Raw genomic sequence first — 24,918 nt, 5'->3', positions numbered from 1 at the left:
ACGCCAAAGCAGGAGGATCACTTGAGTGCAGGCATTCGAGACCAGCCTGGGAAACTTAGCAAAATCCCGTGTCTACAAAAAACTTAAAGTTTTAAATAAATAAATACAAGCTTAGTTTCTCAGTTGTACCAGCCTCATTTCCAGCACTTAATAGCCTCATGTGGCTAGTGGCTACCATATAAATATATATATATACACATATATATATTTTTTGGAGACAGAGTCTCACTCTCTCACCCAGGCTGGAGTACAGTGATGCGATCTTGGCTCACTACAGCCTCCGCCTCCCATGTTCAAGCAATTCTCCTGCCTCAGCCTCTCACACCCAGCTAATTTTTGTATTTTTAGCAGAGACCGGGTTTCACCATGTTGGCTAGGCTGGTCTCAAACTCCTGACCTCAGGTGATCCACCCACCTCAGCCTCCCAAAGTGCTGGAATTACAGGCATGAGGAGCCACTGTGCCCAGCTATCCTTTTTTTTTTTTTTTTTTTTTGAGACAAGGTCTTGCTCTGTTATCCAGGCTGGGGTGCAGTGGCACAATCATGGCTCACTGCAGCATCAACCTCCCAGACTCAAGTGACCCTCTTGCTTCAGTCTTCGGAGTAGCTGGGACTATAGGCTCATGCCACCACACCCAATTTTTTTTTTAGTAGAGAGAAGGTATCACTATGTTGCCCAGCTGGTCCTCCAACTCTTGAGCTCAAGCCATCCTCCTACCTAGGTTCCCAAAGTGCTGGATTACAGGCATAAGCCGCCTTTTTTTTTTTTTTTTTTTTTTTTTTGAGACATGGTCTTGCTCAGTCACCCAAGCTGGAGTACGGCAGCATAGTGGCCGGATCTTAGCTCACTGTGACCTCTAACTCAACTATAGGCATGTGCCACCATACCTAGCTAATATTTGTATTATTTTTTTTTTTTCAAGACGGAGTCTCATTCTGTCGCCCAGGCTGGAGTACAGTGGTGCAATCTCGGCTCACTACAAGCTCCGCCTCCCAGGTTCATGCCATTCTCCTGCCTCAGCCTCCTGAGTAGCTGGGATTACAGGTGCCCACCACCACGCCCAGCTAATTTTTTGTATTTTTAGTAGAGACAGGGTTTCCCCGTGTTAGCCAGGATGGTCTCGATCTCCTGACCTCATGATCCACCTGCCTCGGCCTCCCAAAGTGCTGGGATTACAGGCATGAGCCACCGCGCCCGGCCTAATATTTGTCATTTTTGTAGAGATTGCATCTCACTATGTTGCCTAAGCTGGTCTTGAACTCCTGGCCTCAAGCAATTCTCTCTTCACGGCATTGCAAAATGATGTATTATAATAATCACAGGCCTCAGCCACTGCAGGCCCTTGTACTGGACAGTGCAGGTACAGAACATTTCATCATTGTAGTAAGTCCTGTCAGATAGCATGGTGTAGGACAGTGCTGTTCCACGGAAATCAAGTGTGAGCTTGGCCAAGCACGGTGGCTCACGCCTGTAATCCCAACATTTTGGGAAGCCGAGGCAGGCGGACCACCTGAGGTCCGGAGTTCGAGACCAGCCCGGCCAACATGGAGAAACCCTGTCTCTACTAAAAATACAAAATTAGCCGTGCGTGGTGGCACATGCCTGTAATCCCAGCTACTCAGGAGGCCGAGGCAGGAGAATCGCTTGAACCCAGGAGGAAGAGGTTGTGGTGAGTGGAGATTGTGCCATTGCACTCCAGCCTAGGCAACAAGAGCGAAACTCCGTCTCAAAAAAAAAAAAGAAAAAGAAAAGAAATCAAGGGTGAGCCACATGTGGCATTGTATTTTCTAGTAGCCACATTGAAAAGGTAGAAAGAAACACAAGAAGCTAATTTCAACAAGTATTTTATTTATCCCAACATATCCAAAGCATTGTTTCAACATGGCAATCAGTAGAGACATTATTAGTGAGATAGTTTATTTTCTCTTTTTGGTGCTGTCTTAGAAATCCAGCAGTGCACTTTGGGAAGCCGAGGTGGGATGATCACTTGAGTCCAGGAGTTCAAGACCAGCCTGGGCAACATGGTGAAACTCCATCTCTATAAAAAATACAAAAAAATTAGCCAGGTGTGGTTGCATGTGCCAGTAGTCCCAGCTACTCGGGAAAGTGACACAAGACAATCACCTGAGCCCGGGAGATCGAGATTGCAGTGAGCTGAGATTGTATCACTACATCCCAGCCTTGGTGTCTCAAAACAACAACAAAAAAGAAATAAAAGATTTTTTTTTTTTGAGACAGAGTGTCATTCTGTCATCCAGACTGGAGTGCGGTGGCGCGATCTCAGCTCACTGCATCCTCCGCCTCCCGGGTTCAAGCGATTCTCTGGCCTCAGCCTCCTGACTAGCTGGGATTACAGGCACACATCACCACACCCGGCTAATTTTTGTATTTTTAGTAGACACAGGTTTTGCCATGTTGGCTGGGCTGGTCTCGAACTCCTGACCACAGGTAATCTGCCCGCCTTGGCTTCCCGAAGTGCTGGGATTACAGGCGTGAGCCACCATGCCCAGACGAAAGTCAAGTTTTTGGTTTTTTTTTTTTTTTTTTTGAGACGGAGTCTTGCTCTGTCACCCAGGCCAGAGTGCAGTGGCACGATCGCGCCTCACTGCAACCTTCGCCTCCCGGGTTGAAGCAATTCCCCTGCCTCAGCCCCTGAGTAGCTGGGATTATAGGTGCCCGCCACTGCGCCCAGCTAATTTTTGTATTTTTAGTAGAGACAGGGTTTCACTGTCTTGGCCAGGCTGGTCTCGAACTCCTGACCTCGTGATACCCCACCTTGGCCTCCCAAAGTGCTCGGATTGAAGGCATGAGCCACCACACCCAGATGAAATTCAAGATGTATTTTTATACTTACAGCTCATCTCAGTTAGGACTCACCACATTTCAAGTGCTTGGCAGTGACATGCTGGTGGCTACTGTAATAGGTCTAGAAGGTTACATCAAACTGTTAACAGTAGTTGCTTGGGGATCATGGTGGTGTTGTGGAGGAAGACCTCTCACTTCTAATTATACTACTTAGTAACATCTCACACTTTTTACAATAAGCACATATTCGTGTTTTTTCTTTTCTTTCTTTTTTTTTTTTCTCTTGAAACAAAGTCTCCCTCTGTCACCCAAGCTGGAATGCAGTGGTGCCATCATGGCTCATTATAGCCTCAACCTCCTAGGTTCAAGTGACCCTCCCACTTCAGCCTCCCGAGCAGCTGGGACGATAGACACGTGCCACCACATCTGACTAAAATTTACATTTTTTGTAGAGACAGTGTCTCACTATATTGCCCAGGCTGGACTCAAACCCCTGGACTCAAGTGATCCTCCCACCTCCTTTAGGCCTCCTAAAGTGCTGGGATTACAGGCGTGAGGCAGGGACCCCAATCTGTTTCTTGTTTTAGTTGGGTCCTCCAGTAAGCAGAGAGTCAGGCCCAGTTAGTGATGCAAGGGTCAGGGCTACATAGGGCTAGGGTTAGTGGAGGCTTATGACCTGTGAGTCACAAAGGGTGGCGAAGCAGGATTGGGCAGGGAAAGCCCTGGACTCTGATGCTGGCTGACATCTGAGAATGGAAACGGGAGAAAGCAGTCAGGAAACAAGGGCCTCAGACTACAGCACAGGCTTGACCAACCCAAGGGGTTACTCCAGAGTAAAGACTGCCAATAGAGTTGTCCCTTGCTGGGCAGAAATGGCCTGCTCCTGGTATCCCTGCTGGGCTTAGTCATGGACAGAGGGCTGCCTGTGAAAATGGTGTCCCCAGCAGGATGGAAGGCACTGCAGCTGGAGGAGGCAACTGCACTCCTTGCACTCACCCACAAGCTCTTTTTTAAATTTTAAAAAAATATTTATTTATTTATTTATTTATTATTTTATTTTTCGATTTGGAGTCTCGTTCTGTCACCCAGGCTGGAGTGCAGTGGCGTGATCTCAGCTTACTGCAACCTCCGCCTCCCAGGTTCAAGCGATTCTCCTGCTTCAGCCTCCGGAGTAGCTGGGACTACAGGTGTCCGCCACCACGCCTAGCTAATTATTTTGTATTTTTAGTAGAGACGGGGTTTCGCCATGTTTCCCAGGCTGGTCTCGAACTCCTGACCTCAGGTGATCCCCCTGCCTTGGCCTACCAAAGTGCTTGTATTACAGGTGTGAGCTACCATGCCCAGCCATATTTTTTTTATTTTTAACTATGGTAAGAAAAACACATAACATGAAATTTATAATCTTAACCATTTCTCAGTGTACAGTTCAGTAGTGTTAAGTATATTTACATTATTGTGCAACCAATCTCCAGAACTCTTTCATCTTGCAAAAGTGAAACTCTCTCCCTGTTAAACTCCTTTTTGCTCCACCCTAGCCCCTGGCACCCAACACTCTACCTTCTGTCCCTATGACAAATACGACATGATTCCGCGTATGACTTCCTATACGTGTATAACTTCCTATATGCAGAATCACGTAGTATTTGTCTTTTTGTGACTGGCTTCTTTCACTCAAAATAATGTCTTCAAGGTTTATCCATGTTGCAGCGTGTGTCAGCATTTCCTTCTTTTTTTTTTTTTTATTTTTTTTTGAGACAGAGTCTCGCTCTATCACCCAGGCTGGAGTGCAGTGGTGCCATCTCAGCTCACTGCAAGCTCCGCCTCCCAGGTTCATGCCATTCTCCTGCCTCAGCCTCCTGAGTAGCTGGGACTACAGGCACCCACCACCACGCCCGGCTAATTTTTTGTATTTTTACTAGAGACGGGGTTTCACTGTGTTAGCCAGGATGATCTCGATCTCCTGACCTTCTGATCCGCCCACCTCGGCCTCCCAAAGTGCTGGGATTACAGGCGTGAGCCACTGCACCCGGCCCATTCCCTTCCTTTTTAAGCTGAATTATATCCATTGTATAGACAGACCACATTCTCCATTCATCCATTGATAAACACTTGGGTTGCTTCCACCTCTTGGCTATTGTGAATAGTGCTGTTATGAACATGGGTGCCCAAATATCTCTTTAAGATCCTGTTTTCAATTCTTCTGGGTACATACCCAGAAGGGGAATTGCTGGATCACATGGAATTCTACATTTACTTATTATTTATTTACTTATTTATTTATTTAGAGATGGAGTCTTGCTCTGTCATCTGGGTTGAAGTGCAATGGTGCCATCTCGGCTCACTGCAACCTCTGCCTCCTGGGTTCAAGCAATTCTCCTGCCTCAGCCTCCCGAGTAGCTGGGATTACAGGCACACACCACTACGCCCAGTTAAGTTTTATATTTTTAGAAGAGATGGGGTTTCACCATGTTGGCTAGGCTTGTTGTCAAACTCCTGACCTCAGGTGACCCACCTGCCTCAGCCTCCCAAAGTGCTGGGATTACAGATGTGAGCCACCACGCCTGGCTACTTTTAATTATTTGAGGACCCTCCATAGTGTTTTTCATAGAAGCCTCACCATTTTACATTCCCACCAGCAGTGCACCAGCGGTTCATTTCCTTACATCCTCACCAAAGTTTTCTTTTTTTTTTTTTTCTTTTTTTAAATAATAGCCATCCTAGGCTGGGCACGGTGGCTCACGCCTGTAATCCCAGCGCTTTGGGAGGCCGAGGCAGGCAGATCATTTGAGGTCAGGAGTTCGAGAACAGCCTGGCCATCATGGAGTAACCCCGTCTCTACCAAAAATACGAAATTAGCTGGGCCTGGTAGTGCATGCCTGTAATCCCAGCTAACTTGGGAGACTGAAGCAGGAGAATTGCTTGAATTCAGAAGGCAGAGGTTTTGGTGAGCTGAGATCGCGCCACTGCACTCCAGCCTGGGCAATAAGAGCAAAATTCCGTCTCAAAAAAAAAAATAATAATAATCATAATAGCCACCCTAAGGGATGTGAGGTGATTTTTTTTTTTTTTTTTTTTTTTTTTTTTTTTGAGATGGAGTCTCGCTCTGTCACCCAGGCTGGAGTGCAGTGGCGTCATCTTGGCTCACTGCAAGCCCTGCCTCCCAGGTTCACGCCATTCTCCCACCTCAGCCTCCCAAGTAGCTGGGACTACAGTCACCTGCCACCACGCCCGGCTAGTTTTTTTCTATTTTTAGTAGAGATGGGGTTTCACCATGTTAGCCAGGATGGTCTCGATCTCCTGACCTTGTGATCCGCCCGCCTTGGCCTCCCAAAGTGCTGGGATTACAGGCATGAGCCACCGCGCCTGGCTTTTTTTTTTTTTTTTTGAGACAGAGTGTCACTCTGTCACCCGGGCTGAAGTGCAATGGCTCGATCTCGGCTCGCTGCAACCTTCGCTTCCTGGGTTTAAGTGATTCTCCTGCCTCAGCCTCCCAAGTAGCTGGGACTACAGGTGTGTGCAACCACACCTGGCTAATTTTTTGTATCTTTAGTAGAAACAAGGTTTCACCATGTTGGCCAGGATGGTCTTGAACTCCTGGACTCAAGCAATCCTCCTGCCTTGGCCTACCAAAGTGCTGGGATTACAGGCATAAGCCACCGTGCTGGGCCCGTTAGCCTCTTGAAAGGTATTCAGATAGGTGCATCTCCAGGACTGCTAAGTTTCTATAGCTAAAAATTTATTATAAAACATTTTACAAACCAAGCAAGAGATCTGGAGGGCACTAGGGAAGGCAGATATTTCTACAGAAGTTTCACAGTAATCGAATCTCAAAGGAACATTTAGCATTCACTGCCAGGCCCTGGGCCAAGCTCATTTCATTCCCTTAACTGCTCTATAAGGAGGGGGTTGTTGCATTTCAGTGGTGGAGCAAGGGCTGACTTGGAGGGGAGAGTGGAGAACTTTAGTTATAATGCCCTCCCACCCATTACTCTGCATAAACAAATCAAAGTTTTTTTTTTTTTTTTACTGTTGTCTTATGCAAACACAGACTCAAAACAGTGCCCGGGGCACCACCCTTCCTGCAGCTAGATTCCTTCCCCTAAACTGCTTGAGATAAAATCATTGACCTAGCATCGCAGGCATTTAAACTAGGCTGGGAAATGTCCAAAATCCTTGTTGTTTCCACTTATGATTTAAGAATAACAAGACCTGAAAATAACATAGCGAACAGGAAGAAAGCCATCCTGAGTGTACCGCTTGGGAAATCAAGAAAGGGCACCACGATATGCAAAAGACCTTAAGACTGATTCTGCTTGGTGCTGGGCACGGTGGCTCACGTCTGTAATCCCAGCACTTTGGGAGGCCGAGGCGAGCAGATCACCTGAGGTCAGGAGTTCGAGACCAGTCTGGCCAACATGGTGAAATCTCATCTCTACTAAATATACAAAAAAATTAGCCAGGCATGGTCAGCCTCTTGAACACTCTGCTATCACTCACTGGGTTTCAAACTTGAGCATGCATTAGAATCACCTACAGGGCTTTTTAAAACACAGATGCTGGAGCCCTCCCTCAAAGTTTCTGAATCAGTGGCTCGAGAATTTGCATTTCTAAAAAGCTTCCAAGTGATGCTTGTGGGACTGGCCCTGGGACCACACTTTAAAAGTTCTGCTCTAGGCCGGGCACAGCGGTTCACATCTGTAACCCTAGCACATTGGGAGGCTGAGGTAGGAGCATCACTTGGGGCCAGGAGTGGGAGACCAGCCTGGGCAACATAGGGAGACACTGTTTCAAAGGCTCTTGTTGCCCAGGATGGAGTGCGATGGCGTGATCTTGGCTCACTGCAACCTCTGCTTCCCAGGTTCAAGCAATTCTCCTGCCTCAGCCTTCCAAGTAGCTGGGAATACAGGCATGCACCACCACGCCCAGCTGATTTTGTATTTTTAGTAGAGACAGGGTTTCACCATGTTGACCAGACTGGTTTCGAACTCCTGACCTCAGGTGATCCACCCGCCTCGGCCTCCCAAAGTGCTGGGATTACAGGCGTGAGCCACCGTGCCCGGCCTACAAAAAATTTTTGAAATATTAGCCAGGCGTGGTGGCAGGCACTTGTAGTCCTAGCTCCTCAGGAGTCTGAGGCAGGAGGAGCTCCTGAACCCTGAGCTCAAGGCTGCAGTGAGCTACGTTCATGTCACTGCACTCCAGCCTGAGTGGCCGAGCAAGATCCTGTCTCTGGGGGAAATAAAAAAAGAACCTCTGCTATAATTTGTAATTGTTTTCATAATTTGCCAGTGGAGAGAGAAGGGCCATCGTTACCTATCAACAGATTGTCCAATTCTATGAGGGATCTAAGAGTTAAGTTTCTTAACACTTTGTAATAGTAGCCAACATCCATTGATGCTTATAGTATCCTAGACACTTTTATGCATTATATTATACAATCCTTATATCAGTCTTGGGAAACAGATATTTTTCTTTTTCCCAGTGTACAGTGAGGAAACTAGGTTTGGAGAGATTAGGAAATTTGATCAAGCTTGTGAATCAGCAAGTATGTAGCAATTGGGAGGTTCAAAGCAAAGACTGCTTAACTCTACAGCCTTGTAGGACATTTCAGCCTTTGAACATAGTAGATGCTCAGTATATTAATCATTAATGAATGAACAGATTTTTTTTGTTTGTTTGTTTTGTTTTGAGACAGGGTCTTAATCTGTTGCCTAGGCTGTAGTGCAGTGGTGCAATCAAGGCTCACTGCAGCCTCGACCTCCCTGCCTCAAGAGATCCTCTGGCTTCAGTCTCCCAAGTAGCTAGGTCTACAGGTGTGTGTCACCACGCCTGGCTAATTTTCAGTTTTTTTTGTTTTTTTGTAGAGATGGGATTTTCCCATGTTGCCTAAGCTGGTCTCAAACTCCTGGACTCAAGTGATCCTCCTGCCTTGGCCTCCTGCAGCACTAGGATTACAGACGTGAGCTACTGTCTCTGGTCCAGAAGGATTTTTTTTTTTTTTTTTTGAGACAGTGTCTTGCTCTGTCACCCAGGCTGGAATGCAATGGCGCGATCTCGGCTCACTGCAACCTCCACCTCCTGGGTTCAAGCAATTCTCCTGCCTCAGCCTCCTGAGTAGCTGGGATTAGAGGCGTGTGCCACCACGCCCTGCTACTTTTTGTATTTTTAGTAGAGATGAGGTTTCACCATGTTGGTCAGGCTGGTCTCGAACTCCTGAGCTCATGATCCGCCTGCCTCAGCCTCCCAAAATGTTGGGATTACAGGCATGAGCCACCGCGCTGGGCCCAAAAGGAACTTTTGACATGGACAATTCCAGCAGTGATAAGTGGGGGTGGTGAAAGTTAAAAGAGGCCAGGCACGGTGGCTCACGCCTGTAATCCCAGCACTTTGGGAGGCCGAGATGGGCGGATCACGAGGTCAGGAGATCGAGACCATCCTGGCTAACACAGTGAAACCCCGTCTCTACTAAAAATACAAAAAAATTAGCCGGGCGTGGTGGCAGACACCTGTAGTCCCAGCTCCTCGGGAGGCTGAGGCAGGAGAAGGGTGTAAACCCGGGAGGCGGAGCTTGCAGTGAGCTGAGATCTCACGCCACTGCACTCCAGCCTGGGCAACAGAGCGAGACTCCGTCTCAAAAAAAAAAAAAAAAAAGAAAGAAAGTTAAAAGAAACTTTTTTTTTTTGAGACAGAGTCTAGCCATGTCGCCCAGGCTGGAGTGCAATGGTGCGATCTCAGCTCACTGTAACCTCCACCTCCCAAGATCAAGCGATTCTCCTGCCCCAGCCTCCTGAGTAGCTGAGATTATAAGCACGCTGGCCACCACACCCAGCTAATTTTGTGTGTCTTTAGTAGAGATGGGGTTTCACCATGTTGGCCCGGCTGGTCTCAAACTCCTGACCTCATGATCCACCCGCCTCGGCCTCCCAACGTGCTAGAATTACAGGCATGGGCCACTGTGCCCAGCTGAAACTCACTTTTAATTCTTCCTGATGGCATTGTTCTAGGAAGGCTAATTCCACTCAACAGAATTGAGCATTATGTACGTATAAAATCAACCTGTTTACAATATACAGTTCAGTGGTTTTTAGTATATTCAGAGTTGTGCAACCATCACCACAATCTAATTTTAGTACATTGTCATCCCCCCCAAAAGAAACCCCATACACAGAAGTAGTCACTTCCCATTTTTCCCAGCCCTAGAATGACGCTAGACTGGGTACGAATCTACTCTGTCTCTATGAATTTACCTATTCTGGACATTACATGTAAATAGAATCATACACTGTGCAGCCTTTTGTGTCTGGCTTCTTTCACTCAGCATGATGTTTTCGAGGTTCATCCTCGGTGTAGCGTATGTCAGTGCTTCATTGCTTTCTCCCCAGCACTTTATTGAGACATAATTTACCTAAAGGAAATGCACAAATAAGTGAATACTTCCACAGCTTTTTGTTATTTATTTATTTATTTATTTATTTATTTATTTTTGAGATGGAGTCTCACTCTGTCGCCCAGGCTGGAGTGCAGTGGCGTGATCTCGGCTCACTGCAAGCTCCGCCTCCCGGGTTCACGCCATTCTCCTGCCTCAGGCTCCCCAGGAGCTGGGACTACAGGCACCCGCCACCACGCCCGGCTAATTTTTTGTGTTTTTAGCAGAGACGGGGTTTCACTGTGTTAGTCAGGATGGTCTCAATCTCCTGACCTTGTGATCCGCCCGCCTCGGCCTCCCAAAGTGCTGGGATTGCAGGCGTGAGCCACTGCGCCCTGCTATTTGTTTAGAGATAGTCTCGCTTTGTCACCCAGGCTGGAGTGCGGTGGCTCCATCACAGGTCACTGCACCCTCGGCCTCCCGGGCTCAAGCAATTCTCCCACCTCGGCCTCAAATGGATGGAACCAACGGTGCACACCAACACACCCGCCTAATTATTATTTATACAGACAAGACCTCACTATGTTGCCCAAGCTGGTCTTGAACTCCTGGGCTGAAACGATCCTCCCACCTCAACTTCCCAAAATGCTGGGATTACAGGCGGGAGCTACCCTGCCCAACCTCAACTTTTTACCTTCGTGTATACTCACGTGACCTCCACCAAGAGCAAGATATAGTACATTTTTCGAGCTTCCGTACAGCTGAACACGTGGAGGTTCCTGGAGGGCAGTGCCCCAGGGAGGGCGTGGGAGCTCTGCCCCCTCCCCCTATTCTTCGCTTTCACCTGTATCCTCTGAAACATCCTTTATCATAAACTGGTGAGCATATGATGCCTCGGAAGTCTCATATTTCAAATCTTCTTTGGATTGCAAATTGCTTGAGCGTTCGTGGACTAAATCCTGGGCGAATACACGGAGTTCCTCGAGCAGGCTTACCAATGCAGACTATAGCACTGGTTGGGTCTTTGATTTGTCTGAAAAGTTAGGGTAGTCAGAAGCGCAGCTGGGAAGAGAGAGTTTCATGTTGAGTTTAGAAGCACATGACTGAAAGTCAGAAGACAAACTCACCGAAGCTATGAGAGACAGCTATGAAACCATAGAAGCCATCTGTGGACTCATGTCTAGGTTATTCAAGATAAACTGTTTAATCAAATTCACACCTCTTTATTTTATGTATTTATGTATTTATTTAATTTATTTTTTTTTCGAGACTGAGTCTTGCTCTGTCACCCAGGCTAGAGTGCAGTGGCATGATCTTGGCTCACTGCAACCTCCCCCTTCCAGGTTCAAGTGATTCTTGCACCTCAGCTTCCCAAGTAACTGGGATTACAGGTGCCTAGCACAACGCTCCACTAATTTTTGTATTTTTGGTAAAGACAGAATTTCACCATGTTGGGCAGGCTGGTCTCAAACTCCTGGCCTCAAGCAATCCACCCACCTCGGCCTCCCAAAGTGCTGGGATTACGGGCATGAGCCACTACATCCAGCTTTATTTTACTTATTTATTTAAAATTTTTTTTCTTGAATCTGAGTCTTGCTGTGTTGCTCAGGCTACAGTGCAGTGGCATGATCACAGCTCACTGCAGCCTGGAACTCTTGGGCTCAAGTGATTCTCCCGCCCCAGCTTCCCAAGTAGCTGGGACCACAGGTACGCACCATCACACCAAGTTAATTTTTTTTTTTTTTTTTTTTTTTTGTAGAGATGGGATCTCACTTTGTTGCCTAGGCTGGTCTGGAACTCCTGGCCTCAAATAATCATCAGGCGTAAGCCTCCCAATGTGCTGTGGGATTACAGGCATGAGCCACCAGGCCCCTCAAAATTAACATCTCTTGACTGGGCACAGTGGCTCACGTGCAGCCAATCTCCAGAACTTTCTGATCTTGCAAAACTGAAACTCTATCCCCATTAAACGACAATTCTTCATTCTCCGTCACCATGTTGGCCAGGCTGGTCTCGAACTCCTGACCTCAACTGATCTGCCCACTTCCATCTCCCAAAGTGTTGGGATTACAGGCGTGAGCCACCGCACCTGGCTCCGTTTTTACTTTTTGTAGAGATTGTTCTCACTGTATTGCCCAGACTGTTCTCCAACTCCTGGCCACTGCGAAGGCCCTTAGATGCACTTTGAGTTAATTTTTGTATATGGTGAACTCCATTGGTTGAAAAGACTGTCCTTGCCCCATTGAATGGTCTTGGCTCCCTTATTGAAAATCATTTGCCAATATATACAACAATTTATTTATGAGCTATTTTATTTTTCATTCTTTGCTACGGCTGAATACTATTCTATTGGATGGACATACCCTCTTTTATGTATGGCAGGCCTAATATTTCATCTCAGTATTTAACCACTGGATGTTGTCACTCTGTGATTTGTGGACTTCTAGGCCCTTGCCCAGGAGCTTCGTTTTGATTATTACAACATTCCTGGAGGGGCACAGTGGCTCATTCCTGTAATCCTAGCACTTTGGGAGGCGAAAGTGGGAGGATTGCTTGAGGCCAGGATTTTGAGACCAGCCAGGGCAACAGAATGAGGCCTTGTTTCTTTAAAAAAAAAAAAAAAAAGAAAGAAAGAAAGAAAGACAGAAAGGCCGGGTGCGGTGGCTCACACCTGTAATCCCAGCACTTTGGGAGGCCAGGGCGGGCGGATCACGGGGTCAGGAGATAGAGACCGTCCTGGCTAACACGGTGAAACCCCGTCTCTACTAAAACATACAAAAAATTATCCGGGCGCGGTGGCGGGCGCCTGTAGTCCCAGCTACTTCGGAGGCTGAGGCAGGAGAATGGCATGAACCCGGGAGGCGGAGCTTGCAGTGAGCCGAGATCGCGCCACTGCACTCCAGCCTGGGCGACAGAGCAAGACTCTGTCTCAAAAAAAAAAAAAAAAAAAAAAATTAGCCAGGTATGGTGGCAAGCACCTGTAGGCCCAGCTACTCTGGAGGCTGAGGTGGGAGGATCACCTAAGCCCAGGAGTTCGAGGCTGCAGTGAGCTGTGATCATGCCACTGCACTCCAGCCGGGGTGACAGAGCAAAGCCTCATCTCTTAAGAAAAAATAGGCTGGGCTTATGCCTGTAATCCCAGCACTTTGGGAGGGTGAGGCAGGCAGATCACCTGAGGTCAGGAGTTCGAGACCATCCTGGCCAACATGGTGAAACCCTGTCTCTACTAAAAATACAAAACTTAGCTGGGTGCGGTGGTGGGCACCTATAATCCCAGCTACTTGCAAGGCTGAGGCAGGAGAATTGCTTGAACCCAGAAGGCAGAGGTTGCAATGAGCAGAGATCATGCCACTGCACTCCAGCCTGGGCAACAAGAGCAAAACTCCGTCTCAAAAAAAAAAAAAAAGAAGAAGAAGAAGAAGAAGAAGAAAGGCCAAGCATGGTGGCTCACGCCTGTAATCCCAGCACTTTGGGAGGCCGAGGCGGGCGGATCACGAGGTCAGGAGATCGAGACCATCCTGGCTAAGATGGTGAAATCCCGTCTCTACTAAAAATACAAAAAAATTAGCCGGGCGTGGTGGTGGGCGCCTGTGGTCCTAGCTACTCGGGAGGCTGAGGCAGGAGAACGGCGTGAACCCGGGAGGCGGAGCTTGCAGTGAGCGGAGATCGCGCCACTGCGCTCCAGCCTGGGCGACACAGCGAGACTCTGTCTCAAAAAAAAAAGAAAGAATGAAGGATCGCAGTCACGTATGTGAGTGCTTCCTAAGTGCTTGAGGTGTCACACACATGATCTCATAAGCTCATGTTCCTCGCAGCAACCCTGCCAGCTGGGTCCCGCTATTGCCCCCATTTTACAGAGGAGGGGACTGAGGCTCGGAGACGTTAAGTAACTTGCCAAGGTGACAGCGCGGGTTACGTGGAGGAGCCGAGGACACAGCGAAGTCAGCAGGGCAGGAATTCTCCATTTTATTGAGAGTCACAGCGAAGTCGGATGCCCCAGGCCCTAGTGACAATTTGCCTGGGAGTTTTCCAGATCCTCAAGCCTCGGGGACTCTGTCGCGCTGCCCCCAACAGCTGCTTTCTGTTTGGCCGCAGGCTCCAGAAAACACCCTCAAAGAGACACCCGGATCTTCCATCACTTACGATGCAAATTCTACGGCTGGAAAGCACGAGGGTAGAAAGGAAACAGTTGCGTTCTTTTTACCCCGCTCTGGATTGCACGGTGGAAACTCCGTCTCCACGGAAACGCGCCCCCAGGCAGTGGTCGCCAGGGGCGGGGCTCAGGGCGGCTCCTCCCCCGGGCTGCAACTGTTCGCAGGCTGGGGCGATTGCCGTCACCCCTGAACTTCCCTGTTCCTCTTCTCGGCCGCCGTCCTTTTCCGTTGTCCCTTCGCACCCCAAACCACATCCTAGAGCGCACTCTCCAGCGCTGCCGGCAGCGGGAACGGTGCGCCAGGGCGCAGGCCCAAGAGTCGCGTGCGTGGCCCCTTGCACCATCCCCCCGGGCCCACCCCCGGGCCGCGCTGATTGGGCAGGTAGGGACTCTGCCCAGCGGAAAGTTTTGGGTGCCGGGAGGAAGTCCAACCTTTGGGAGACTCAAAGACAGCAGCTCCGGGGTCGGCGGGGGTCTGGGTGGCCATGGAGGAGCCCCCTGTGCGGGAAGAGGAGGAGGGAGAGGAGGACGAGGAGAGGGACGAGGCTGGGCCCGAGGGGGCGCTGGGCAAGAGCCCCTTCCAGCTGACCGCCGAGGACGTGTATGACATCTCCTACCTGTTGGGCCGCGAGCTTATGGCCCTGGGCAGCGACCCCCGGGTGACGCAGCTGCAGTTCAAAGTCGTCCGCGTCCTGGAGATGCTGGAGGCGCTGGTGAATGAGGGCAACCTGGCGCTGGAGGAGCTGAAGATGGAGAGGGACAACCTCAGGAAGAAGGTGGAGGGGCTGCGGAGACAGAGCCCTTCGGCCAGCGGGGAGGTGAGTGTGGGAGCGACGGTGCTGGGCCCACGGCGCCTGCGGGGCGTAGGAGGGCGCCTGCTGGTGGGGAGACGCCTTCCTTTTCTTTTCTTTTCTCTTTTCTTTTTTCTTTTTTCTTTTTTTAAGAGATGGGATCTCGCTGTGTTGCCCAGGCTGATCTCAAACTCCTGGCTTCAAGTGATCCCCCAGCCTCAGCCTCCTAGAGTGCTGGGTTTACAGGTGTGAGCCACCCTGCCTGGCCAGAATCTGTATTTCTAACGAGTTCCCAGTTAATGCTGATGCTATTGGCCCAGGGTCCACAGTTTGAGAACCTTTGACCTAGGGCAAGAAACACTTTTTTTTTTTTTTTGACACAGGGTCTTGCTCTGTCGCCCAGGCTAGAGTGCAGTGGTGCAAACACGGCTCACTACAGCCTTGGCCTCCTAGGCTCAAGCAATTCTCCTGCCTCAGCTTTCCAAGTAGCTGGGAGTACAGGCATGTGCCACCATGCCTGGCTAACTTTTTTGAAGTTTTGTAGAGATGGGGGTCTCACCGTTACCCAGGCTGGTCTCAAACTCCTGAGCTCAAGGAATCCTCCCACCTTGGCCTCCCAAAGTGCTGGGATTGTGGATGTGAGCCACCACACTTGGACAAGAAACACATTTTACCTAAAGAGAAATTAGTGCATATGACCACAAAAAGACATAGACAAGAAGATTCAGGGCAGCTTTAGTCTCTACTGCCAAACTGGAAACAATCTAAATGCAACCCAATTGAGTTTTGAAATTGTGATATATGGAATACTATGCAACAGAGAAAAAGAACAGGGTGCTGATACACACAACAGTGTGAATGAATCTCACAGATGTAACATTGAGAGAAAGAAGCCAGGCACAAAAGAGAAACTACTGTAGATTTTTTTTTTTTTTGAGTCAGAATCTTGCTCTGTCGCTCAGACTGTACAGTGCAGTGACGTGACCTCGACTCACTGCAACCTCCACCTTTTGGGTTCAAGCGATTCTCCTGCCTCAGCCTCCTGAGCAGCTGGGTTTGCAGGCATGTGCCACCACGCCTGGCTAATTTTTTTTTTTTTTTTTCTTTTTTAGTAGAGATGGGGTTTCGCCATGTTGGCCAGGCTGGTCTCAAACTCTTGGCCTCAAGTGACCCACCCACCTCAGCCTTTCAAAGTGCTGGGATTACAGGCATGAGCCACAGCACCCGGCCCTACTGTACATTTAAATAAAATTCATGAACAGGCAAAATAATTTATAGTTATAGAAGGCAAACTGGTGTGGGGGGGGACAGAAGGGAAATTGATAGAGAGCTAGAAGTGTCCCATATCTTAATCAGGGTATGGATATAGGGATCTACACATACGTTAAAAATCATCTGGCTGGGTGCCATGACTCACGCCTGAAATCCCAGCACTTTGGGAGGCCAAGGCGGCAGATCACGAGGTCAGGAATTCGAGACCAGCCTGGCCAACATGGTGAAACTCCATCTCTACTAAAACTACAAAAAAAAATTAGCCGGGTGTGGTGGCAGTTGCCTGTAATCCCAGCTACTCAGGAGGCTGAGGCACGAGAATTGCTTGAAACCAGAAGGCAGAGGTTGCAGTGAGCTGAGATCGCGCCACTGCACTCCAGCTTGGGTGACAGAGCGAGATTTTGTCTCAAAAAAAAAAAAATTCTTTTTTGCGGGGACAGCTTTCTCTGTCATCCAGGCTGGAATACCATGGTGTGATCACAGCTCACTGAGGCCTCAAACTCCTGGGCTCAAGCAATCCTCCCACCTCAGCCTCTCAAGTAGCTAGGACTACAGGCACACACCAACCGCCTGGCTAATTTTTGTATTTTTTGCAGAGATGGGGTCTCACCATGTTGCCCAGGCTGGTCTCGAACTCCTGGGCTTAAGTGATACGCCCACCTCAGCCTCCCAAAGTGCTGGGATTACAGGCGTGAGCCAACGTGCACGGCCTAGTTTTTTAAAATTCTTGTTGAAACTCATTAATTTTATGACCTACTAGCAGGTCTCCAGCCACAGTTAAAAAAGAAAAAAAAAAAGCTGCTGTAAGTGGACGATGTCTTTTTTAATCCTCACACTATTATTGTTTTACAAAACTGAGGCACAGAACAGTTAAGTAATTTACCTAAGGACTTAACGGCAAGTTAAGAGGTGAAGTCCGGATCTTAATTCAGAGATGCTAGTCCTAAATACTCCATCCTAAAATACAGACATTTGACCTTACTTGTTGTACTAACATTTGATGAGTGACTGCAGTGACTGATGCTAGGCTCTGGGGCTATGGAGATAAAGTAGACAAGGTCCCTGCCCTCAAGAAGCTCACATCTAGTGGGAGAGGTCACACACACAGTCCTAGAACCAGAATACAAGTATACAAACCAGGCCAGGCCTGTAATCCCAACACTTTGGGAGACCGAGGCAGGCAGATCGCTTGAGGCCAGGAGTTCGGGACCAGCCTGGGCAACCTGGTGAAGCCCTGTCTCTACTAAAAATACAAAATTAGTTGGACCTGCTGGCACATGCTTGTAATCCAGCTACTCGGAGGCTGAGGCACAAGAATCGCTTGAACCCGGGAGGCGGAGGTTGCAGTGAGCCAAGATCGTGCCACTGCACTCCAGCTGGGGCAATAGAGCAAGACTGTCTCAAAAACAAACAAACAAACAAAAACCAAGTATACAAACCAAGGCTGGGCGCAGTGGCTCACGCCTGTAATCCCAACACTTTGGGAGGCCAAGGCAGGCGGATCAGTAGGTTAAGAGACTGAGACTGTCCTGGCCAACATACCCTGTGTCTACTAAAAATACAAAAATTAGCTGGGCATGGTGGCACATGCCTGTAGTCCCAGCTACTCGGGAGGCTGAGGCAAGAGAATCGCTTGAACCCGGGAGGCGGAGGTTGCATTGAGCTGAGATCACGTTGCTGCATTCCAGCCTGGAAACAGAGCGAGACAACTTCGTCTCAAAAAAAAAAAAAAAAAAAAAAAGTATACAAACCAAGAAGTAAGCCAGGAAAGAACAGGAACAGAGTCACCGAAATTCACAGGGAAGTGTGAAGTTTCCCTGTAGCTTCCCTGGTAACTTTTTTTTTTTTCTTCTTCTTCTTCTTCTTCTTAATTATTATTATTATTTGCCTCATACCTTCTCTGACCCCTGGTAATTTATTTCACCTATTCCTAAGTGATAGTGACAATTGTATTTCTAGATAATATTCTACTTTAGTATCTGTCAAGTGACATGGTTAAGTGTGATGACTTGTAGCCTGGCTTTTGAGAGTCAAGGAAAGTTAAATGACTTGTGCAGGGTTGCTCAGCCACATTCTGTGTTATTTTTGCCTCCCTGTCTGGGCACAAGGATATGGAGGAAGTCCCCATTATGAGCTGAGAACAGCGTGGTGTGCACAGGGGCTGGGTAGTTTCCCATATGGGGCAAAGTGGACAAGTTTCATCAGGCGGCAGATGAGATGGCATATTTTCTTCCCAAACCGCAGCCTTAAGAACAGGGATAGGGAAAATGCATGAATTAAGAAAATGAATGTTTAGTGCCACTAGACAGTTCACAAAAATATGCCTTGTTTTTTTTCTTTGTATGTTTTGAGACAGGGTCTCACTTTGTCACCCAGGCTGGCGTGCAGTGGTTTGAACACTGCTCACTGCAGCTTCAACCTCCCTGGGCTCAGGTGATCCTCCCACCTCAGCCTCCCTAGTAGCTGAGACTATAAGCGTGTGCTACTATGGCCACCTAATTTTTGTGTTTTTTCTAGAGATGAGGTTTCCCATGTTATCCAGGCTGGTCTCTAACTCCTGGGCTCAAATGATCCACCCGCCCTAGCCTCCCAGAGTTCTGGGATTACAGGCGTGAGCCACTATTCCTGACCTCTTTTTGGTTTTTTAAATTGTAGTAAAGCTGGGCGCGATGGCTCATGCCTGTAATCCCAGCGCTTTGGGAGGCCGAGATGGGCGCAGGTCACCTGAGGTCAGAGTTCGACACCAGCCTGGCCAACATGGTGAAACCCTGTTTCTACTAAAAATACAAAAAATTAGCTGGGCTTGGTGGCAGGCACCTGTAATCCCAGCTACTAGGGAGGCTGAGGCAGAAGAATTGCTTAAACCTGGGAGACAGAGGTTGCAGTGAGCTGAGATCATGCCACTGCACTCCAGCCTGGGCAACAGAGCAAGACTCTGTCCCAAAAGAAAAAAAATAAAATAAAATAAATTGTAGTAAAATACAGTAACATAAAATTTACCATCTTAAATATATTTTTTTTTTGAGATGGAGTTTCGCTCTGTCGCCCAGGCTGGAGTGCAGTGGCGGGACCTCAGCTCACTGCAAGCTCCGCCTCCCAGGTTCACACTGTTCTCCTGCCTCAGCCTCCCAAGTAGCTGGGACTACAGGCACCCGCCACCACGCCTGGCTAACTTTTTTGTATTTTTTTAGTAGAGACGGGGTTTCACTGTGTTAGCTAGGATGGTCTCTATCTCCTGACCTGGTGATCCGCCCGCCTCAGCCTCCCAAAGTGCTGGGATTACAGGCGTGAGCCACCGCGCCCGGCCCATCTTAACTATTTTTAAGTGTACAGTTCAGCTGCATGTCCATTCACACTGTTGTGCAGCCATCACCACCATCTGTCTCCAGAACTCTCTTCATCTTGCAGAACTGAAACTCTGACCTGTTAAGTAACAACTTCTCCTTCCCCTCCCCTGGCCCCCCAGTAACTACTCTTCTACTTTCTGTCCCTCTGAATCTACCTATTGTAGGTTGTTCATATCAGTGAAATCATATATTTGTCTTAAGTGCCTGGCTTATTTCACTCAGCATGATATCCTCAAGATTGATTCATGTTGTGGCACGTGTCAGAATTTCCTTGCCTTTGAAGGCCAAATAATATTCTGTTGGAGGCATATACCATACTTTGTTTATCTATTCATTTGTTCATGGACACTTGGGTCGCTGCTACTATCCCTTGGCTGCTGTGGTGAGAGGCTGAGGCGGGTGGATCACATGAAGCCAGGAGTTTAAGACCAGCCTGGACAACATGGCGAAACTGCATCTCTATGGAAAATACAAAATTAGCCAGGCGTAGGCTGGGTGCAGTGGCTCACGCCTGTAATCCCAGCACTTTGGGAGGCCAAGGTGGGCAGATCACGAGGTCAGGAGATCGAGACCATCCTGGCTAACATGGTGAAACCCTGTCTCTACTAAAAATACAAAACATTAGCCAGGCGTGGTAGCGGGGCACCTGTAGTCCCAGCTACTCGGGAGGCTGAGGCGGGAGAATGGTGTGAACCCGGAAGGCAGAGCTTACGGTGAGCCGAGATTGTGCCACTGCACTCCAGCCTAGGCAATAGGGTGAGACTCCGTCTCAAAAAAAAAAAAAAAAAAATTAGCTAGGCGTGGTGGCACACACTTGTAATTCCAGCTACTCAGGAGGCTGAGGCAGGAGAATCGTTTGAACCCAGGAGGCGGAGGTTGCAGTGAGACAAGATCATGCCACTGCACTCCAGCCTGAGTGACAGAGCAAGACTCCATCTCAAAAAAATAATAATAAAATAAATAAATAATGCTGCTATGAACATGGGTATGCAAATATCTCTTCAGGTCCTGCCTTCAGTGCTCCAGAAATACACAGAATTGGAATTGCTGGATCAAATGGTAATTCTATTTTTAATTTTTAAAAGAATGGCCACGCTGCAGAGCGCGGTGGCTCATGCCTGTAATCCCAGCACTTTGGGAGGCCGAGGCAGGCAGATCACCTGAGGTCGGGAGTTTGAGAACAGCTTAGTCAACAAGGCAAAACCCCATCTCTAATAAAAATACAAAAATTAGCCGGGCGTGATGGCGGGCACCTGTAATCCCAGCGACTCAGGCAGGAGAATCGCTTGAACCTGGGAGGCCGAAGTTGCAGGGAGCCAAGATTGTGCCAAGGCACTCCAGCCTGGGCAACAGAGACTCCTTCTAAAAATATATAATAATAATAATAATAATAATAATAATAATAATAACAATAATAATTTAATTATATAGAGTTGCTTGCAAAGGTTGCGTCTTTTCTTCCAGGTGAACCTGGGCCCAAACAAAATGGTGGTTGACCTGACAGATCCCAACCGACCCCGCTTCACTCTGCAGGAGCTAAGGGATGTGCTGCAGGAACGCAACAAACTCAAGTCACAGCTCCTGGTGGTGCAGGAAGAGCTGCAGTGCTACAAGAGGTGGGCTCTACTGCCTGGAGGGTCCTGCACCCAGACCTGGCCCAGAATTTCTTGCTAGGTTACGTATTTGTTTTTGTTTTGTTTTGTTTTTGTTTTTTTGAGACAGAGTCTCACTCTGTTGCCCAGGCTGGAGTGCAGTGGCGCGATCTTGTCTCACTGCAACCTCCGCCTCCCGGGTTCACGCCATTCTCTTGCCTCAGCCTCCCCAGTAGCTGGGACTACAGGCACCCGCCACCGTGCCTGGGTAATTTTTTGTAGTTTTAGTAGAGATGGGATTTCACCATGTTAGCCAGGATGGTCTCGATCTCCTGACCTCGTGATCTGCCCACCTCGGCCTCCCAAAGTGCTGGGATTACAGGTGTGAGCCACCGTGCCTGGCTTTGCTTTTCTTTTCTTTTTTTTTTTTTTTTTTTGAGGGTCTCACTCTGTCACCCAGGCTGGAGTGCAGTGGTGCGATCTCGGCTCACTGCAACCTCCGTCTCCTGGGTTCAAGCGATTCTCCCACCTCAGCCACCCAAGTAGCTGAGATCACAGGTGCATGCCACCATGCCCAGCTAGTTTTCTTATTTTTTGTAGAGACAGGGTCTCGCCATGTTGCCCAGGCTAGTGTCAAACTCTTGGGCTGAAGTAATCCACCTGCCTCAGCCTCCCCAAAGTGCTGGGATTACAGGTGTGAGCCACCGCACCTGGCCATTGGAAAGTTTTGATCAAGAGAATGACAAGAGGCCAGTCTCCATTAAAAATACAAAACTTAGCTGGGCATGATGGCTCACGCCTATAGTCCCAGCTACTCAGGAGGCTGAGGCAGGAGAATCACTTGAACCTGGGAGGCAGAAGTTGCAATGAGCCGAGATTGCGCCTCTGCACTCCAGCCTAGGCGACAGAGCAAGACTCTGTCTCAAACAAAACAAAACAAAACAAAACAAAAACAGCTGGGCATGGTGGCACGCCTGTAATCCCAGCACTTTGGGAGGCCGAGGCGGGCAGATCACGAGGTCAGGAGTTCGAGACCAGCCTGGCCAACATGGTAGAACCCCATCTCTACTAAAAAATACAAAAATTAGCCAGGTGTGGTGGCAGGTGCCTGTAATCCCACCTACTTCGGAGGCTGAGGCAGGAGAATCACTTGAAACCAGAAGGCGGAGGTTGCAGTGAGCCAAGATCGTGCCACTGCACTCCAGCCTGGGCGAAAGAGCAAAACTCTTTCTCAAAAACAAAACAAAACAAAAACAAAAACAAAAAGGCCTGGTGCAGTGTTACATCCCAGCACTTAGGGAGCCTGAAGCGGGAGGATCACTTGAGCCCAGGGATTCGAGGCCAGCCTGGGCAACATAGCAAGACCCTGTCTCTAAAAAGAAATTTAAAAAAAATAAGGAAAGTTAAAAAAGACTGCAGTGGTACCATATACAGAATAGATTGTAGGACAAGCAAGAGAGGCTATAAAAAAGCCGTTGCCATAATCACGTTGAGACTCGTAGCTATTTCCATTTGTGCTATTTCCCAAAATGTTTTCCTTTACTTAGGTATTTTTTGAAAAGGGAGCTCTGTAGTCAAGTAATTCTGGGAAACACTGAGTTAAACGAAGTATGTTTTCTTATAGGTAGAGGAAGGAAAAACCAGGGGAATAAAAATGTCGTGTTGGCTAGTATTTATTGATACTCACCATGTGCCAGGCACTCTGCTAAATGTATCCCAAGCATCATTTCAATTAGTGCTCACAGCAAGACTGTGAGTAGAGGTAATGTTATCACTATGGTGAGCTGAGGACCAGAGAGGTGGGCACCTGCTTAAGAGGTGGTGGCAACAGTGGTGATGTGACCTCAGACAATGTGACATCAGAGCCTGTGCTTTTAATTAGCACGCCGCATTTAGATCATGAAAGCTTGGAATTAAGGACATACCCTGATCGAAAATGAAACAAAGCCCAAGTGATATGATTCTTTAAATTCCTTAAACGTAGCATCTTTAAGAGAGCAGCAATACAGCAGAAGCGTTGTAAGAAGCCACATTTATTGTCTCCCTTTTGCTGAGGCTGGAACCGTGCTCATGGAAAGACCTCTGTCTCATTTAATAAGTAATTCAGGGCCGGGCGCGGTGGCTCACACCTGTAATCCCAGCACTTTGGGAGGCCGAGGCGGGTGGATCACGAGGTCAGGAGATCGAGACCAGCCTAGCTAACATGGTGAAACCCCATCTCTACTAAAAATACAAAAAATTAGCCGGGCGTGGTGGCGGGCGCCTGTAGTCCCAGCTACTTGGGAGGCTGAGGCAGAAGAATGGCGTGAACCCGGGAGGTGGAGCTTTCAGTGAGCCGAGATCGTACCACTGCACTCCAGCCTAGGCGGAAGAGCGAGACTCTGTCTCAAAAAAAAAAAAAAATAATAAGTAGTTCAGGCACAGGTAGTTAAAAAGAGAAACTGCCAGGCTGCTGGTGTCGTGAGCAGCTTGTTAGTGGGCAAAACCACACACTTTCTTTCTAGTTTTGAATTCTCAGAGAACAAGAGACGCACACTTTCCATCTGGCTCAGGCCAAGAGAGGCAGGATTCTGCTTCGTCTCTAGTGTTATATATTGTGGGGAAGCTGAGATGTTCTCATAGCAACTGCATCCATTTGAAGGTCCAAACTCACACAGATAATTTACTGGTAATAAATTGATTACAGCCGGGTGTGGTGGCTCACACCTGTAATCCCAGCACTTTGGGAGGGCGAGGCAGGCAGATTGCCTGAGGTCAGGAGTTTGAGATCAGCTTGGGCAACATGGTGAAACTCCGTCTCTATTAAAAATATAAAAATTATTAGCCAGGTGTGGTGACGCATGCCTGTAGTCCCAGCTGTTTGGGAGGCTGAGGCAGGAGACTTGCTTGTACCCAGGGGGTACAGGTTGCAGTGAGCCGAGATGTGTCACTGCACTCCAGCCTGGGCGACACAGCGAGACTCTATCTCAAAAAGAAAAAAAATCAGAATTCCAGGGAAATATGGTAGGTTGCTTCCAAAGAGAGCCACAGCAGTATTTCCCACCCTGCATACCTTTTGCAATGAGACTTTGCCACTCCTTTCATCGACGTGGATTCTGCTTTCCCTCTCTTTGCATGTAGGCTGGCTCTGTGACTTGCTTTGACTGCGAGAACAGGGTGGAAGTGACGCTGTTAGGCCTCCGGGGTTAAGGTGGGAAGAGGCCTTGCTTCTGTTTCTGTGCTCTTAGAATGCTGCCTTGAGACCACCATTCTGTGAGGAAGCTCAAGGTGGAGCCCCATGGAGAGGTCATGTGAAGGAGAACCAGGGCGCACCTGCTGACAGCCCCAGCTGTGCACAGCCCTCGGCCAGTGCCCCACTGAACACAGCCAAGTGAGAAGCTCAGGCTAGCAGGTGGACCACAGAGCCAACCATAAGAAGCCAGGCACAGCAGTGTGCACCTGTAGTCTCAGTGCCTGTAGTCTCAGCTACTTGGGAGGCTGAGGCAGGAGGATCCCATGAGACCAGGAATTTGAGGCTTCAGTGGGCAGTGATTGCACCCGTGAATAGCAACTGCACTCCAGCCTGGGCAACACAGTGACACCTGATCTTAA

The 24,918-nt window shown here is 48.5% G+C and overlaps 1 protein-coding gene across 7 annotated transcripts in view; it reads left to right on the top strand.

Annotated features, from left to right (window-relative positions):
• Window positions 1-14,127: 14,127 nt before the first annotated feature.
• RILPL2 (Rab interacting lysosomal protein like 2) overlaps window positions 14,128-24,918 on the top strand; it is a 36,725-nt gene continuing 25,934 nt past the window's right edge. For 3 of the 7 annotated variants that reach the window (XR_010135838.1, XR_010135837.1, XM_054528429.2), the window contains exons 1-2: window positions 14,467-15,143; window positions 21,200-21,351. Coding sequence is in view for 5 of the 7 variants with exons in the window: in XM_054528429.2 (XP_054384404.1) it covers window positions 14,811-15,143; window positions 21,200-21,351 (485 nt within the window). In the remaining 2 variants the exon portion in view is untranslated. Of the gene's footprint in view, window positions 15,144-21,199; window positions 21,352-24,918 lie in introns of all 7 variants that reach the window. The other 4 variants (XM_054528428.1, XM_024257524.2, XM_054528431.2 and 1 more) reach the window with 4 other exon arrangements.

This window comes from Pongo abelii, chromosome 10 (genome assembly GCF_028885655.2).
Source record: "Pongo abelii isolate AG06213 chromosome 10, NHGRI_mPonAbe1-v2.0_pri, whole genome shotgun sequence".
In the NCBI taxonomy this organism is placed as follows: Eukaryota; Metazoa; Chordata; class Mammalia; order Primates; family Hominidae; genus Pongo; species Pongo abelii.
Note: the sequence above shows the minus strand (reverse complement) of the source record. Positions and strands in the feature narration are given on the sequence as shown.